The 19,213-nt window shown below is 41.4% G+C and overlaps 2 protein-coding genes across 2 annotated transcripts in view; both read right to left on the bottom strand.

Annotated features, from left to right (window-relative positions):
* Positions 1-655: 655 nt before the first annotated feature.
* btbd3a (BTB (POZ) domain containing 3a) lies at positions 656-5,584 on the bottom strand. Its single transcript, XM_041934157.1, is given in 5 exon segments — positions 656-3,512; positions 3,727-3,845; positions 4,157-4,247; positions 5,347-5,536; positions 5,539-5,584. Coding segments are annotated over 5 exon segments (1,479 nt in total). The 3' UTR covers positions 656-2,479.
* A 994-nt stretch (positions 5,585-6,578) lies between these two features.
* strn (striatin, calmodulin binding protein) overlaps positions 6,579-19,213 on the bottom strand; it is a 46,773-nt gene continuing 34,138 nt past the window's right edge. The window contains exons 8-18 of the mRNA XM_041934156.1: positions 18,185-18,298; positions 16,105-16,248; positions 15,881-16,017; positions 15,228-15,403; positions 15,014-15,061; positions 14,509-14,630; positions 14,252-14,419; positions 13,140-13,280; positions 12,146-12,247; positions 11,318-11,404; positions 6,579-10,930 (exon numbers count right to left, since the gene is read on the bottom strand). Coding sequence (XP_041790090.1) covers positions 10,761-10,930; positions 11,318-11,404; positions 12,146-12,247; positions 13,140-13,280; positions 14,252-14,419; positions 14,509-14,630; positions 15,014-15,061; positions 15,228-15,403; positions 15,881-16,017; positions 16,105-16,248; positions 18,185-18,298 — 1,409 coding nt within the window. The 3' untranslated portion in view covers positions 6,579-10,760. The remainder of the gene's footprint in view (positions 10,931-11,317; positions 11,405-12,145; positions 12,248-13,139; positions 13,281-14,251; positions 14,420-14,508; positions 14,631-15,013; positions 15,062-15,227; positions 15,404-15,880; positions 16,018-16,104; positions 16,249-18,184; positions 18,299-19,213) is intronic.

Genomic DNA, 19,213 nt, shown 5'->3' with positions numbered 1-19,213 from the left:
GTACTCAGATCTTGTACTTAAGTAAAAGTAGCAATAAACAGTGTAAAAATGCACAGTTACAAGTAAAAGTCCTGCAATCAAAATTTCACTTCAGTAAAAGTACAAAGGTATTAGCAGTGGTAGAAAGTAACATAGAGACACACAGAGTACATTTACTTGATTTTGAGTACAATTTTGAGGTCCTTACACTTCACTGGAGTATTCTGATTTTTTGATACTTAATGCTTCAACTCAACACTTCTCAGAGAGAAATATTGTACTTTTTCTTCACATTTGATAACTCTACTTTGCAGATTCAGATTAGTAACACAAAATATAATCAACAAATACATTATGATAAAACTTTGAGGCTCAGAGTGAAATTCACAAGCTACCCACCCTAGCTAAAGTAAAAGGAGCTCCACCTTTAGCAGCTGCAACATTAAGTAGATGAACATGTTAACGCATCAGTATTTAAAATCGAGTAACATAATAAATATAAAAAACATCATTCTGAAATGGGTCATTCTACTAATGTGTGCTTTTCATTTGGGTACTTACATTTCTTCTTTTACTTACTTGTATTTTTATACTGTAGTTATACTACTTGTAGTATCCACAAGTAGTGTAGTGTAGTAGTAGCGTAGGACTCACAGAGAACTTGGACAAATTGACTGAACCTTTTATTTCCAAATTTGTCACAACAACACATTCATAAGGCCACCGACTCACTGAACATTCTGGTTGGAATCAGATAACAGGAAACAAAGACATCCAAAAATATGTTTCTTCAATATAGTCATATAAAACAGTTTTTTCCTCCATTTTCTAAGTGAGTAGATGAAGTGCTTCAGGACACAATCACTGAAATATTCACACGACTGCAACATTAATGCAACAATAGATCAGAATCTGGTACAAACATGATGTCGTGATTTTCAAAATAAAAGCATGAGTTGTTGACAATGTATCTGTGCGAGTGATGTCTGAGGAACACTGTTCTTTAAATACAACACAAAAAAGGTATACAGTTATAGTTCAAATCCTCTCAGATAACCTGTTATACTGCAGGCTGGACAGGTAGACTTTCAGGTGGATTATGGCTGAAATGCCCCTTTAAGTCTCCACATTTCATCAGAGAAGAAGCCCAGAAAGCAGGAACAGTACAGAGCACCAGAGGAAGGTTACAGTATGTCTGAAAGACTGCAAAAAACTGCAGTAACAGAGTGTGACCAGGTGTCAAACTACAAATATAAAACTTATTATTCAGCTTTAAATACCAAAACCACCAACGGTAAACACCTGTACAGGTTACAAACTCCAAGTAGTGCCTCAGTAAGTCCTTCAGTTCTTCAGGAACAACAGGAATGTTCAAATGAAACCAAACTCTTAACTTCATGAGAGGAGGAATTCAGCAGAATGAGCGACGTGTTGTCAAGTTTTAAACATTTAAATGTCTCTGCGGTCGTCTCATGATGAAAACCAGACACATTATCTTTAAGGCAAGAAAATGAAAACTTGTTTTACTGAAGCGCAGCAACTGAACCATGAAACCATTTTAACTGTATTTATTTGTTGCAAATTAAAACGCACTTCTAAGAGTGGGTTTTAATAAAACCACTTCTAAGAGTGCATTTTAAAGTCACTGCGTTCAGCTGGAATTAAAATGAGCTATGAAACTGCCTCATCTTCTTCAATTTTCTACTTAGTGCTCAAACGATTCATCGATTAATCAACAAAACCGATAAACAACGATTTGAATGTGTTTAGGTTTTGGACTCTTGGTCTCTGGGATCTAAATGATCAGTCAAAAATAAAAAAAGAGATTAATATACAATGAATCTGATAATGAAAATAATATATAGTTATTCAGAGACATTCTCATGGCTGATTTCTATGTGCACGGATTTTGGGGATTTGTTCTAACACGTTGACTCTCCCTTCAACATTGGTGAGTGTGTGAGGACGCCGCTATAAATCAATGATCAGGATTCCTTTATGGCAATATTGGATTAATTGTATAGATGATTGGAATATTGGACATTTATATGATATCAGCACACTGTGCACACTGAAATACTTTGATTTATCCGCTATTTGATTTACTGCATTAGCCAAAAACAAACGGTTCTGTCTGAGTATTTTATCCATTAATTCATTGTTAATCGTAATATAAAATTATCACCCCCACAGTGGTTACCAATAACTGCCATGTCTGCCTCACAGAGAAGTGTATGTGTATTTTGACAGGAATATAATTCCTGCTTTAACAAAGATAAACTAAACACAACTCAACAATAGCTGCTGTGAAACAAAACAACAGAGGTGTGAAGGAACGTGAGGATTCAGTCTTCTTCAGTCCTCTCGAAGGCTCAGCAGTAAATCCAGGAGTCCCTGCCTCCTCAAACGGCTTCCTGAGAACTCGTCTCCACACTTTCAAAGTAAAAGTCTACATGGCAGTGAAGCAGGAATCTCTGTGGCATCCTCCATCCTGCCCGGCTCAGGCGTAGAAGATGAGTTCGGGGATCTGGCCCCCTTGCACTCCGGTACCATTGGTGCTGTCTGAGGAGCACTGGAACTGGAAGGTCACTTTCCCACACTGCACCTCTGTCATGCCCTCCTGGCCGAAGTAGCTGAGCTCGTTGCCATCCAACACCACGCTGGCGGTGTAGAAGGTGTCAGGCTCGATCTGCACCGGGTAGTCGAACCACACGGGGAAGGTGCTGCTGGAGCCGTCTGAGAAGTACTTGATGATCCTCTGGGCCATCGGCACGCCCTGACGCTTCAGCTCGATCTTGGCGCTGTACTCTGCCGAACCACAGCTGGAGCCGTACAGGCCGAAGCCGGCAATGAAGACGCGTTTGTCCACAGCGAACTGGATGCTGTCGCAGCGGCCTCTGTACCGCCACTGGTTGCTCCTGTAGGCGCAGGATTGGAAGCGGTGGCAGCGCTGTGGTGACAGGCCTTTACGAGGTTTGGTGCAGAACAACAGTTCAGGCTTGTTGGCGGCGGTGTACCACAGGAAGATGTCATTGGTCTCGTTGAGCGTGAGCACACCGGATTGCGCCGCTCCGTTGGCGAAGTCCTCCAGTGCCATGGTGGGGATGCGGATCAGGTAGATGGCCTTTCCCAACACCAGACGTTTGTTCTCGATAGTCGGTGTCAGGTCTTGCCTTTGACACTCAGCCTCGGCCCAGTTCAGCGCCGCCTCGAACACCACCATCTCTTTAGCGTTGAGTGTCTCCCGCCGCAGGATGCTCTCCAGCGTCTGGGTGTCGATGTCGCAGAAGCCTTCGGAGCGCAGAGCGAGCTCGGCCTGAGCATCGATCACCTCCCAGCAGCGCTGCGTCAGGTCGGGCTCCTCGAACAGGCAGCTCTGAGACAGCAGCACACAGGCGTTCTTGGCACTCAGGCTGGTCTCCAGGAAGTTGACACAGGCCCGGGCCAGGTGAGGCACGATGTACTTTTTGGCGGCGTAGAGGGTAGCGAGCACAGTGTCAGCGCACAGGTCGATCTCATCACAGTAGATATACCTGGGAAGGTAGAAGGCAGGATCAACTCAAGACAGATCCTGCACTTAAACAAAACTCATTTGTATTTTGCTCATTTTTAAATTAGGTCTAAACTGTGTTTGTTGGTATTTTTCATACTGAAAGGTATACTGACTTTTTTTTGTATGTTTCTACACAAAGACAAAGCTAAATGCTGACAGTCCATAAACACTGAATGAATCAGAGGTCAACATACTTCAACATGGCCAGGAATGAAGGAGGCTCCACGTCAGGGATCCGGATTTCATCCTGATCCTCGGCCAGTTCTCCATAAAACATGGCGTGGAACACCGAGCTGCCGACGGCCAGGACGTACTGCCAGAGCAGAGCAACAACATAAGACAACAGATACAAATGTGATGGCTCTGACCATGTAACGTAATGCTGTGACTTCCCTGCCTGATCTTATTCATTTTTAACAGTTTGTCATTCCATGTTATGTTAATGTTGATTTTACTGCAGTTTTTGCTTTGTTCTCATGTCCAGTTTTCATGAAGCTTTAACACACAGCTGCACCTTTCTAATGCACCTGAGTAACTCTCTGCAGAAAACCAAGCAATGTTTTTTTTTTCTGCAGGTCATTTTCCACTCTGATCCCAGATCTGCAGCATGTGGGGGGTTTTTACCTTATGTCCTGGTACTCGCTGTGTCCCGCCAGGCGGCCCAACCACAAAGTGAACATCTGCCATCATCTCATTGTTGAACATGACTGAATTCCTACATGGACACAGAATTCATTAACAATTTGTCGAAAAGAAAAAAACACATTCAGTACATCAAATTCAAGGTCTTGAATAAAATCCAAAGTAACAAAACTGATGTTTTGGGGGACCAGACAAAGCTTTCCTCACTCTGTTCTGATGTTCTTGTCCTGCAGAAATCCTGCAGACACGTATTGGTTTAAAATCAGCGCTAAATCTTTTCACTTATTTAACTTGTGCTTCTGAAAAGCTTTGACATGGTAAAAAAAAAGTCTTCTGAGACAAACCTGATTTTTGGAATATATCCTGTATCTGAAACGGACTTAACTTATTACTGTTATTTTGGAATGAGCCAAGAAGAGAATACTTCTTCATTCTGTGTAAAGGTGAAAATCAAGAATCACTTTGCTGATTTGAATCATTTCAATGATTCTAACTACTGCATTACATCATAAAATTATGTTTCTTTATGTAAAAAAGTAACTCTTAACTATAACTGTCAAGTAAATGTAGTGGAGTAAAAAGTACAATTTTGTACTTGAGATGTAGTAAAGTACAAGAATAAAGTCAGTCAAAACTGACATGAAAACAGTACCTGAGTAAATGTACTTTGTTACATTCTACCACTGACTATACAACCATCACAGCTGAGGTGACAATGATGATTTCAGTCAGTGGAGGTCCACTGCAAGAAGACGCTACTGATTCAGTGATGATGATGATGATTCAGTACTCCTGGAAGGCTTTAAGATCTGTGTGTTCACATATCTCTGATCATTTTCACTAGAGTGTTATTTGGAAACCTCAAACACAGAAAATGAGAATAGGTACTCTTAGTAATGCTTTGGATACTTAATGTAAGTGCTGATGCTTGCACTGTTGCTCTGTTTGAATCATAGCACAGGATATGTGCAGTTTTCCAGACATAAATTCAACGACACAGATGACACCTCAGCAACCTAATCTGAACCAGTGTCTGTACACCAGTGCTGTCTTTATTAAAGCTGAGTCTATCTAACTGTCTGAGAGGATGACCTCTCTTCATTAGCCTTTGTCAGCCTCCACGGGGGTTAAACAGCTCATCACTATCTGGAGCTCTGGGGGTTCAGACTGACCTCTCTCGGATGGTCGGGAACAGGCCCTGCCAGTTGCAGCAGCCCTGTGCAGTGGTAGTGTTGTTGTTGGTCAGGTTCTGATGCTGGTACTGTTGGATGGAGGTAGTGCTGCTCGCTGAGGCGGAGGGGACCAGCTTCTTGGTGGGGAACAGCTCTGCAGCCATTATCTTCCAGTCAGACTGCAGGCCGGGTCATGGCAGATCCGGGGCCGGACTGAACTGCTGCTCCAGGTGCTCATGGAAGTCTGGCCGTCAGAGTCTCGAGAGCACTGCCGAGAAATGTATTTCGTATTCTGTCACTGAGTTGAGCAGCCAAACTTTATTTAAGATCTATTGATTTAACGCTATTGCTGTGCTAACTTAACGTTAGTCAGGCGAACAGCTAGCCAAATATTGACCAATCGATTCGCTCAACATTACACCAGTCAAACCTTATAAGACTTAAATATCTTAGCAGTGAGCTTATATACAGTCAAAACACTGGGATCTAAAATAAGCAAAAAGTTAACTGGTCACTGTCCAAAACCCGGAGGTATCTTTTCAGTCTCAACTTTAGCATGTTTATGCTAGTTAGTTAGCTGACGAACTAAACGGTCTTTTTGCGAGTTAATTTGTCGCTCAGCGTTACGATATTTGGTGAATAAATCAGTTTTCACTTACTTTGCTGTTACGTAGAAGTATTTTTGATCATATTCTGCCACCACATTAGACAAATTTTGAATTGTTTTACAGACTGGCCGTTCAGCTTTGTTTACAATAGCTAGCTACCTTCTTCTGACAATGTTTACGGCAGCATCAACTCATTAATGGCGCACCGCTGCCACCTGGAGGCCACAAATCATAATGACAATTGTGGAAAATGACTTTCCCGTTTTAATAACATTCTAAAACTCAGTATCATTAATCTGAATTTTATTGTATTCAAGCCTTTCTATCAGCCTCATGTGCTGAAAAAATGTGTTTTGGCTCTTTCCTGCAGTTTATTTTTCTCATGGCTGTTAATAGTAACAACATGTAGACACCATTTCCACCTTTTTATTCTAAATGTATTGATCTTTATTGATGAAATGCCTTCATAAGACCACATGTTTTTTTTCATTAATGCTGTATGTTTTATTGTTTTCTTGCTTAATAAAGGCTAAACTGTGGCCACTTCATGCGGCTTCCACTGAGTGCGTGTCCACGCTGTAAAAAGTGTCCATGTTGGTGTCTGAATGACGAAACTCATCAGCATCCTGATATACAACATATTCCTTTATTGTTGTTACTGATAAATCTTCACTCTCCCATTTTGAAAAAAAGAACAACAATGAAAAAGAAAACACCTGTTTGTACTTCATGTACAGCCAGATTAGCATCTACAGTATAATCTCTCTTTCATAGTTTCACTGTACACATTAAAGGACAACAATAATTTACAGGCAAACTGGACCTGACAACAGTTTTCATTCAGGGTTCAGTTTGAAGGTTCAGCTTTTGGCCACTGAAGACAACATTATATAAATCTGGAAATAGTTTGACTGACACAGTTCAGCTGCCTACATCACTACTGGCTAGTGTTACTGCTGATGTAGTGTAAGTGACATCCAACAGTTGTCTATAATCTTGCTTTAAAAAATAAAAATGGAAAATGAGATTAAATTATTGGCAAACGCAGTGCGTCTATTGCTCTGAAATAAAGTAGACAGATGTGAATGGAGTCTGGTAGGATTTAGCATTATTGATTCTGGTTCAGTTCTTGTTGGATCACTTTATGAATTTGAGCAAAAAACACATTTATTTTCGTTAGGCTTTCCTTGACCTTCATTCAGGCTGTCAGTAACTGTAACTTACAACAGTGTTATACAGTAAATTGTTTTGTTTCTGCAGTGTTGGCATTAAGCACAACAAGCAACCAGACTCCATTCAAAATCATCAAAAATCTGATTCTATCACATAAAGCACAGTTCTCATGTGATCCCGCTCATTTCCTGCAGCTCTGTAATGTTTCCGTCACTGTGCGTCAGTGGTTTCCAAGCTTTTTATCTTGCGAGCCTTTAAAGTGACTCTGTGTCTTCTCACAGGATTCAACCAATCACACTTCCCTCCTTCTCAAACAGTTTCACTTGAAGTAGTTTCTCGAGGCTTGAAGAGGTGTTGTGTGTTGTTGTGTTTCACACCAAAAAAAACAAAGATTAGAGGACAGTCAGAGGAAATAAATGTGGTGAATGAAGAACATTTGTGGTGGTTGAAAGATTCAGCATGTCCACAGTAAGTCAGCTGAATTTGAAAAAGCATTCTTTAAGTTCCTGTTTTCACCCACAGTACAGGTTAAAATCGGTATCATGGTTCCGCAAAGAGACACACCTCTCAAATCTTGCCCCTGTGAGTCAATCAAGCTGACTGGTTGATCCAACTTTTGGAAGGCAGGGTGGTTAAATGTCAAGATGAAATGGTGCTTTTTGGAAAATGATGACATTAGACTGATCAGAGGCTGCGAGGCAGTAAAGTTGCTGTAAGAAGGTAAATTTCTTTATGGAAACCCTTCTGTGGACGCATCAGCTGGCTTAGTGTGAAAAGTATCTTATTTTAGAGAAGGAAAATCCAGACTGGATGTGTCGAGAAAGATCGACCTGAACTGATTCCTTCCAGGATCTGAAGCAAACACTTTGCATGCAGAACTTTAAAATAGCTGAACGTGTGAACAAAGTGACAGAATTCAGCTTAAACTCTCTGTCACATTGTCACATTAAAACAGGCAAGTTTGTTACTGAGCTTCACCTAAGATTGAGCTGAGAAACAACCAGACTCCAGTCATTTTCTGCACAATTTTACAGAACAGCTGAGTTTAAGATGCAGCCACTAACTTGCTGTGTCTCTACTTTTCACATAAATAATGCCTGATCTTTCAGTTCACCTAGTCAGTAAATGATTTGTTGACTTTCACTTCGCGGTTACAATTTCCCTTAATTACACCAGCTTTATAAATAGATCTGCTTTAATACTTAAAAACTGTACACATCTCTGTATCCTTTTTACACCATAAAAGAAAAGCAACCAAAAGTCCTGCAAGTTTCCCGCCATCGCAGGAACACAGCTGCATTTAGAGATGCTAGTTTGGTAAAAAGCAAAAACAAAGTGTTATGTAGTGCTGAGAGGTAAAGTCACATATATGTACTTCTTACAACACCAGCAGAACCCCAAAGGAATAAACTTCACTTTTCAAGTAAAACAGAGAATACGTCTTTAAAAAAAAATATCTACCTGTATCTTACAAGTCTGTCACCAAAACACCCAAAGTCCTTTAAAAAACTAGTAATCGCTCCAAATAATAATAATTACACCAAATACAATATTTTCAGGCAGTCAGCATACAAAGCATGTACAAATCTGAGGGGAGCTTGTGTGCAGTTTGGGACTGAAACACGTGTTACTTGAAGTGTTATTTTTACAACAAAATGCGCTAATTAGCATTAGCAACAACAACTGTCGGGTTCAGGAGGAAGCATCTCGTCGTCTCGGTTGAATATTTTGGCTTTAATTTGGCGCTTTTAAAGTATTCATAAATAATTCATAAGATCAAAGCAAGACAGAAGAATGAGAAAAGCGTCGCTGCAGGTTTTTTTCTCGCCGCAGTTTGTCAGAACTTTCCGACGATAAATACACAATAAAAAGCAGCAGGTTTTCAAATCGAGCCTCGTCATCACAACGTTGATCAAAACTACTGAATCAGAAGAGATTCCATCCAAAACATTTAACACATTCCAACCTGAAACTGGTCGAATTCAAACCTTAAATATTTCTGTCATTTCAAATGTTTCAAGGTGAGACTTGACTTTGGAGAGAAGCTCTTCATCTGATCTACAACTATCAACGTGTCACATGACAGCAGACGTGTTTACAGGTGGAGGCTCAGTACAGTATATTACAGTTATCATGAACAACATGTCACAACACAGTGAGGGGTTTCATTTCAAACTGATGCACAAGGCTCATGTGTGAGGCTGAGGACAGATAGTACGAACGAGTGTGTTTGTGTGTTTTTGGTGCTCAGGTGAGAAACGTGGAAAACACAAATGACCCTGTGCTGACTTTAAAGACTCTGCCACACAAAGTGCTGCATCAGCACTGTGTCTCCAAACGTTAAGAACTACGTTTGTGCATCCTCCTGCAGCTCTGCTACACCCAAACTCACCTGAGACGTCTTAAATCATCTTTAACGTCTCCAACAGTTGATGCATTGATCACACTGCTGCTGCCAGAATTCACTGATGTGCTGCCATGACACAAATTCTGTCTCTGTGCTGTCACAGCCCAACACACCACTGCTCGATGTGCAGAAATAAAAGAACACAACAGAAACTTATGGTTAATTCTCTGAATCAAGGACTGTAACAGTGTACACTCAGAGCGTCGTCATATAAGATCAACAATTCAATGATTAATAGCTTTCAATCAGGACCTTCCTGAAAAATAAAGTAAGGAAAATTCAGTCGTCTACAGCTGTTATTTCAACATGTCTGATGCATATTTAATAACACTGCGAATCGGCTGTGTTTCTAGATGAAGAAGAAGAAGAAAATAATAACTCGGTGAAATGTGACACGAGTCTAAAACATTTTGAAATGAAACTCTTCAGATGTGATCTGACCTGCTGACAGAGCCTCTGTCACAACTGTCCACCCAGCACAAGTGTCCTTGAGCAAGGCACTGACTCCAGACCAGCTCAGGGTCATGAACTCTGACCTCTAACCTCCTCTGGACGTTAACGGGATAAAACTTTGTCCTCGTCTCCTGAATCACACTGATTTCGTCGTCCTCAGGCTGCGCCACAACTTTTTAGAGCAGGAAATAATGAAATCACTTCAAATGACTGTCAAATTAAAACGCAGATTAAAACGCAGGTCCTCACGTGAGCTCTGACCACGCTGGATTCAGTCTCTGTCTCCACATGTTGAATTAACTCTCTTTGAAAACTGGGTCGTTATTTTACTGATTTTGCCGCTAATATGTCTTCTGGCCAACACCGAAAAGGATTTCTGTTGCGAAGAAAAAAGGCACATTATCATGAACGATACTTGAAAGCGACCGGCTGCTCACTGGAGAGTTTGGGGTTAGTGGTGGTGCAGTTTCACCTGCTGAAGAACAAGACAGGAAAAAAAAGGATTCCAGCTGTAGATAAATGTACCGAGAGGTCTGGATTTTATTTTTTGCCACTTCCTGTTCATCGTCTCATCCGAAGGTTTGTTTGTTTCGGGACCCGGGCCAGCCTAAGTCCGAGGTGCGGGGCGGGGGTCGGGACGAATATTTGACAAATCTTAAAGGAGCAGTCCGGGTCTGTGTCACCTTCAGGTTTCAGCTTTCTCATCCAGACTCCACCCTCTCCCCTCTTTGCTCGTCCTCTGAGCTCGACAGTCGGCTGCCGGCGCCCTCAGGTCATACGAAGACCTTGGCGAGCGCGTCGGCCCCGGCGCTGCCGATGTAGCACTTGGTGGGGTGGAACGCCACGTCGTGGATCGACTCCTCGAACTTCTTGCGGTGAGCCGTGAACTCCTGGATGCAGGTCTTGCTCTCCATGTTCCACAGACGGATAGAGCAGTCGTGACCTGGCAGGAAGAGAGAGCGAGCCCCCATCAGGCTCCATCAGGTTTACATGTTCTACATCCTGAACATTTCTGCATAAAATAAACTTAAATCCTGATTAAAGAAATGAAAACGAAATATTTCGTTCAAGCGGTTTATTGTTAAGTTCTTATGTAAAACTTCCAGAATGGATAAACAAAAGAATCTGAGATGAATGAGGCTCAAACTGGTTTCAGATTTGTGAATCAAAGGAGAATAAATAAATAAATAAATTGTGAGATTCTTAATCAATACTGATAATTGATCTTGCTAAGAGAGCATAAGCAGATTTCCATGTAGTCATTCAAAACCAAAAAATGTTAAAAACAAATCACATGCAACATTTTTCATCTGTAAGCGTGAACACTTACTTCCAGACATGAGGTACAGTCCGTTTGGATCCACAGCGAGACTCGTGACCGAGTCCAGGTGGGCGACCATCGAGTGGATCAGTTTACCTTCGATTCAAAACAGAATTAAAAAAATTAATCTTTGATAAAGTTTTATTTTCCTGATGAAGAGAAAATATTACACAACAGACAGATCAGCACAAATTTGAGGTGCTTGTACTTTTACTTGAATATTTCCATTACGTTCCAACACATCCATTGTGATAAACTGAAGGATTAAGTTTTCCTTTATTGGATGAGAAAATTCAGCTAAATAAACTCTATAAAAAGCCTCTTGGATTAGCTGGAAAACGCATCTACACAAGATGAAAACAGGCTGGTTCATCATCACTATAGAAACACGTGCTGCATATTCCTGCCGTAGTTTTTTCATCGATGCTCAACACAAAAACGATGTCAAACGTCATGAATTCTGACAGAACATTAATATCATATCCAGACGAATCCTGTGTGGAACAACTGTTCTCCCTCTTGAACTGTTACTACGGTCGTTTAGTATTTTGCCTCCATGAAGCAGCTGGATCAGTGAGGGACAGACTTAAAGATTAACGGAGGTCAAACTCCACGTCCAGTTTGTCATCCAAAGCCCAAACTGAGATAACCCTGGTGACATCACTATGACATCATCAGAGTTATTTTCACAAACTCCTGCGGAGCCAGAGAAGACATCAAACTGTTTCCCAGGCTGAGTGGGATTATTTATGATGATTTATGATTATTTATGAAGTAACCAGAATCTGGCACGTGGTTCAGGTCCTCTGCAGCAGGCGAGCGGTGCCGGTGTGTTACCTGTGTTATTATCAAAGAACTGGATGTGTCGGTCCTCCTGAGCTGTGATGGTGATTGGCAGCGTGGGATGACTCAGCACTTTGTTGATCTTGCAGGGAGCCTCTGTGTGGAGGTGGACGTGAGAAGGACGACATCAGCTTTTAATACCAACAACCTTGAGTCCAGCAGGACTGAAAGAGCTGAGAGAGAAGGTTCCTCTCACAGCTACTACAGGAAAACACGCTGCAGGACATGTTTGCATGATGGGAAAAATGCAAAAACACAGTAATATATCGTTTTTACTAACACGTATTGTGTGTGTATCACAGTCTGATAGATCTTCTTCCTCTGTGCCATAGAGCTCCATTAAAACACATCAATGAGCCACTATGTTGCACCGGCTGACATGTTTCTTCACTACCATGAATACACACACTGTAGTTTATGTTGACTCAGTCCCACATTCACCATCCTGTCGTCATAAATACTCACTAGAGCACCAAATGTGGATTAATCCGCAGCTGAAAATAGTCCCAACAAATTCACTATTTCCTCCTGTTAGTTTGATTAAAACTACAGTGAGCAGCTGTTTGAGGAAATTAGTGAATGATTTTAAACATGACACTATATATTCGTGAGGTGTTTTTACATCTTCAGTAGGAACCAACGAGCTCAGAGCCACAGACAGGAAGTCAGACAGTACTGAGAGATGCACTAACATGCCGTTGGTTTGGATCTTTTCATGGGATTTTTGGACAATAAGGAAAATAGAGAATTAATAAAAATGCAGAATAATAAGTGCGTCTTAAAATACAACTAATTCAAGAACTTTGCACTAAACTAAATACAGATGGAGATTTACAAACTCTGGTCTTTAAATATGGACATTTTGTCTGTTAGTGGTGGTGTAAATCTGAGGTCTAATTGTCTGACCAGCCATGACAAGTACCAAACTTTCCTTCTTTGGCTTTGGAGGCTACCTCTGTCTGCATCTGTGATTGGCTGGTTGATTTACCTGGCGGCCCGGCAGACTCCAGCTTCAGGAGGAGCTGCTGCGTCTCCATGTTGAAGAGTCCGATGTGGCCCGTGGTGAAGGACGTCACCATGTGAGCCGGCTCGCTGCTCACCAGGTCCACTGAGGTGGGCACGCCCAGCTCTGACAGACACAGACAGCAGAGACTCGTCAGGTGGAAGCTGTTAACAGGTGAACCGTGGAAATGCAGCCATGACAGACACTGAGAGATGAGCCATGAGTGGGCTGCGATGAATTCTTTAAATACGGAATGAATGAAATATGACCTTGTATACCGTCTATAGAGCCCACGACAGCTACATTTTCTATATTATGTGATTTCTGTGATATTGTTACATGTAACAAGCTTAAAATCTCAAACGTAATACAAAAAAAAAAAAAAAAAAAATCCAGGTATGATGTTTGTAAAAACCAATGACTGCATGGAGATAGCAGACAGAACAAATTACAAATTAAGCTGAAAAGGCAGCTGGTATGATGTGTACATTTAGCAGTATTAGCATCTTAGCATGATGAAATAGCTTTGCTCCAAGTACAGCTTCGCATGTTAACAGCTGGATGTAAAGATGTTAAACCTGTGTTTTAACATGTTAGTATACTTTATATGTGTGTTTAGCGTGTTTAGCATTTGAACTTGCTAAGGAGCTAAATGCTAGCTTGCTTGTATTGAGAACCGTGTACAGTTAGCATGTTAGCACACTATGCTAGCAGAAATGTAATAGCAGAGCTCCAAGTCCAAGTTCTTCAGTCATTAGCAGAGCTGAAACGATTCCCAAACGAATCATTAGCTGCAGTTCGATAGAAAATAGTTCAAAAAGAGCTCCACCTCAACTCCAACTGTGAAATCCTGCTTTTACATGAACGCATGAGTCACAATAATCTAATGATATCATATATAATAGTAGAACAGTCACAGGGGACATTTTTACTGTAATTGAAGTACGTTTTCCTGACAATACTTACAAACTTTTACTAAAGTAACATTTTCAATGCGGGACAGAGTATTTTTACAGCCTGGTATTTGTACTTTTACTGAGGGAAAGGACTTGAATAGTTCATGGCCGACAGCAAAGGTACTGATGCTTATGACTCACCTCCTCTCTCGTTGAAAACAGCGAGGGACGGCGAGGTGTCGGCGGCGTTCCACAGCCGGACAGTTCCGTCAGCGGAGCAGGAGAGGAGGCGATGATGGGCCGAGCTGTAGACCAGACCCCACACTGAGTCTGTGTGACCGCACAGCGCCCCCCGCAGGACAGTGGGCTCTGCCACAGACATGTAATACAGAGATAAGGTATCAAAACTACATTTTCTGCAACAGCTTTCATGAAACTACATTATTGCAGGAACGTACCATATGAGTCGTAGGGGTCGATGTTGGGGTTAGGGGTGTTCCAGCTCTGAATGGTACCGTCCACCCCCCCACTGAAGCACTGCTCACCGCTGGAGCTCATGGTGACACACAGCACGGCTCCACTACATGAGGGGAGGCAAAACCGTTTCTACTTTAATAACATAATAACATTAAATAACAGTTGATTTCATTAAAGCCTTAAAATAAGACTGTTAAAGAATAACATTGAGATAATGTCAAAATTATGTTCGGACTTGTCGGATTACCAGCAGATTTTTACTGATTTGACTGTTTGTATATATTCTGGTCCTGAGATGAACCTCTGGCTTATAAACTGAGTTGTAAAGCACTATTTTTCTTTAAGTAAGGTATAAGAATATGTTGACTGCTCAACAAAAGATGTGTAAATATCAGCATCACATTCATTTGCTTGTAGGATCAAAGATAAACTGTGTCAAGTCAAATTCAGGCAATACTGATTTATCTTCAAAAAACAGGATATCACCTGTGAGCTCTGAACGTGTAGATGGGCTCCACATCTAAAGCAGCACATCTGGAAGATTAAAGAACAGTTTGTAATAACAGCAAATTAAAACAGGTGCAGATCAGAAAACTCTTCTGACTTAAAAAGATGATCAAACGCGTTATTACGTGCCTGTCTCTGTTTCTGCAGCTGAGGTTAATGAATGAATGTTAAAAACAACGTTTTGAACTCTCACTTTTTGGCAGGTGCCGTTTTCTGGAGGTTCCACAGTTTGAGGGTGTGATCCTCAGAGGCCGTGACCAGGACCGGCTCCACCGGGTGGAAGGCCAGACTCCGGACCGAGTCGAAGTGGCTCCGCAGGGTGAACTTTGGGTTCCAAGTCTTCCTCAGAGCATCTTTGTTATTGGTGATCTGAGGGAGGGAGGGGCCTCATTTACAATCTATGTGATGATGGTGCTTTACTCTTATTTGAAGCAGAATTACATAACTCTGCATAGTGAGAAAAGATAGCTCTGTCCAAAGGTATCAAAGTCCACCTTCCAGCACCTCTAAAGCTCACTGATGAACATATTTGTTCAGTCTGCGCAAAAACCAGAGTGTTAACTATCAATTTTCTCTTCTCTGGTTGCCTGGTAACCTCAACGGATGAAAAATGCCTCAGACTAAGACTAAGACAGTCTCATTAAACTCTGGAAAAAAAACTGAAAGAGTGTTTATCATAAAATGGAATAGCTGAAATAAACAAAAAGAACAATGTGATTTTGGATTCTTTCTCTGATTTGTTAAGCAGGATGTGTGGCCTGAAACAGCCCAGCTGCTCAAGATTTTTCAGTGTTTTTTGCCTCAAATCCATCAAAAACCATCAGACTGCTGGTTTGTTTTACTTACGTCGTACGCCAAGCTGTCAGCCTCGTTGGCGACAGTCAGTCCAGCCAGTTCCCCCAATCCGAGCTCGTTAGAAACCGCCTCGTCCACTCTGCCCAGGATGAACGACTTCCCTGACGACGGCAGGAATGTCATCGCCTCTATGGAAACAAAACAGGCAGCTGGGTTCAGAAAAACCTGCCTGTGTGATCCACATTTAAGTGACAGTAAGACGAGTCGCAGGTTACCGTCTTCAGGCCGCCCCACTTCCTGCTCATTGAGTCTGGGTACACTGGGGCGAGAAGGGGGCGTCACGGGTGGCTGCATGGAGGGAAGCTCCTCAGCATCCCGCAGGTTAGCCAGCATGTCCTGGAGCTTAGACCGGTTTGGTCCTGAAGGAGGAGGAGGAGGGAGTGACAGCAGGAAGAGAATAAAGAGAAGATAGGAGACATCAGAGGGGGGGGGTTAGGAGAGAGAGATGAAAAATTGACATTAGCAAAGTGAAGGCAAAATAAGTCTCAAGAGTTCCTATAGTTAGAGAAACAAATAATTAAATCAGCATGAAGGATGGAAATAAACCAGCACATGGATGCAGCAGCTCTGAAGAGGATCGAAAGAGAAAAGATGAAGGCGAGTAAAACCCGATAAAGAAAGTGACAGCAGACAGAGAAATAAGAAGAATCTCTGCATGAGAAACATGAAACAGATGAAATGTAGCAGCTGCTGTTTGAACTGCACAATTCATCAAATACATGAAGAAACAAACAGGGATATTAGAGATGCTCTGATATTATTACTGGATATTATCATGATTTAATAATACCAGAAACCTGCATGACTGAAACATTATGGGGACAATATAATCCATTTAAAGTCAATTACTGCTTTTACACATGGCAGGATGTCAGGTCTCGTAGTGGTGATTAATGGATTTAAAGTGAATGGATCAATAATGGATTATAGGGAACCATCAGACTTGTACTTGATAATGCCAAAAAAGACAGAAAGCTTAAAGTCAGTGCATTCCTTTGGGTCTTTTGTAGAAAATACAAAGAAGAGATAATGAAGAGATGATGAAAAAGAACAGAGGAGCGAAATGTGAGTAAGAGCAAAGGTTTTCTCAAAGGAGATAAAACAAAAAAGGCCACAGAGACACAGACGAGAGGAAGTCCAACACTGACCAGCTTTAACACGAAACCTCTGACGGACAGACAGGAGAGACACTGAGACGCAGCAGAGGGAGACTTTCAGCTTAACAGCCAGGTGGATGATTAAAAGTCAACAGACATGACCGGTCAGGTAGAACACATAAACTGAGCCACCGTACTAACATTGCTCTCACTCCTTCTACTGTAGCATGTAAATACATTAATGCTGACTGCTGAGGTGGCTAATTGCCCATCTCACCAAACTATACTGCAAATATGATGCACAAATACAAGAAAAAACAAGTCAGTAACAAAGTAATGTAGAGATTTACAGGTATTAGCAATTAAAAGCTTAGAAGCTAAAAAGCTAATTCAGAAACAGACTGGGCAGCTATAGACTATTATTGTTATTTTTATTGTCCTTATTTAATTAGCCCTGTAACATGCTCTATTTTTAGGCCTGTGAACAGGGACAGTAAAGGTGTCGCCTACATGTTATTCATCCATATTGTAACAGTGTGTGAGACCGTAGCTAAAGGGCGGAAATCAGCTCCACTTAATAACTGTTTCATCAAAAAACACTGAACTACTCATTGTTGTTTAGAGATCTGGCATCACTGCAGGACCTCAGAAGGATGGACAGATTGAATGTGTGTCTCTGCACTCGACCAAAGACAATCTGTCAGAGAGGATTGTTTGTACTGACTGTTGTATTGTTTGTATTGTTCTTGTTTGTTCTGATTGTTGTATTAAAATAAGATAAGATATAACTTTATCAACCCTCCGGCGGAGAAATTAGGGTGTTACAGAGAGCAGCAATAGTAGCAGGAATATAAAAGGAGATGTAGAAGAGAATGAAAATAAACAATATACAAAATATCTACATACTTGGTCTGAAAAGAAAAAATATGTAATATTGAAGAAAAATATGTAGTATTACAATAGCAATCGCAAGATGTTGAAACATAAATGACACAGTTGTGCAAAAAGTATGTATTTAAATGCTGTGCTACAGGAAACAATGCTAGAGTTGAAAGCCAGTGAAAGGCAGTTAAACCATTAATCAACAGCAGTTACGCCATTACAGACTGAGAGGAGAGAAAACACAAAAACAAAGAGTCAAAGGAACAAAAATAAAGTGAGGAGAGAGGATGGACTACAGGCCTGGTACAGGACTTACTCTTTACCCCCTTCTTGCCCTTGCGTTCCTTCCTGTACTGCTCCTTGAGCTGGGCTATCAGTCCCTGGTCCACGTCCCAGGCCAGTTCACCCAGAGGAGACTGCTCTTCCTTCTCTACAGGTCAGCAACAGGACGAGGAGGAGGAGGAGGAGGAGGAAGGTGGGGTAGAAACCTGTTGTAAGTGTCTGGATGCACTACAATACATATCCACCAACTTTCCTTTGACAAACCTACTGAGGCAGACAGGATGAGGAGGAGTTTCAGAGGGAACTGTCTTCTTGTTTTTAACAACTTGCTCCTGCTCTTTTGTAGTTTGGGTCATAATTTCTTTCAGTTTTGGTGCAACAGCTGGTGTTGCAGAAACTCAGCTTCACAAATGAGTCCACAAGGCATCACAAGCACAAGCATCTAAGCTGCTGGACTGGATAATGTGAACACTGGAGCTGGCAATATAGACAGAAGCAACACTGCATTAAATGAAAAATTAAATGTCCTTACTTTAACATTTTATTTCCGAGAGGGAGATGAAAAGAGCAATATCAATTTCATGTTGCATGGTAAGTATGGAGCCAGGGTCAGGATGTTGTTAGCCTAGCTTAGCATGAAGACTGGAAACAGGGAGAAACAGATAGCGTAGCTGTTGATGTGAAGATGTATTTTGGACAAACCGGGATAGCTGTTTTCCCCTGTTTCCAGTCTTTATGCTAAGCTAGGCTAACCACATCCGGACTCCAGCTTTATTTCACTACATTTTAGCTGAATCCCCCTGCGGCCAAAACTACAAAAGCAAGACCCAATACTGTATAAAAAGAATGAAAATAAATAACTGCTACTTAAGTGTAAACTACTACTTACGTGTAGCTACTGTATTATTGTGTCCTATTCTAATTAACACCATATAATGAGTAATATGAAACGCTGTTAATGAACATGTATACTGAGTTCTTAATGAAGAATTTTTGACTCTGCTGAGAGAAAACAATGACATACAGAAACAAGGGGAACATCAACACAACACATTTAAACTCT

The sequence above is a fragment of the Chelmon rostratus genome, chromosome 3 (assembly GCF_017976325.1).
Source record: "Chelmon rostratus isolate fCheRos1 chromosome 3, fCheRos1.pri, whole genome shotgun sequence".
Classification (NCBI taxonomy): Eukaryota; Metazoa; Chordata; class Actinopteri; order Chaetodontiformes; family Chaetodontidae; genus Chelmon; species Chelmon rostratus.
The sequence above is the reverse complement of the archived record's forward strand: the minus strand, read 5'-3'. Positions and strand labels throughout refer to the sequence as shown.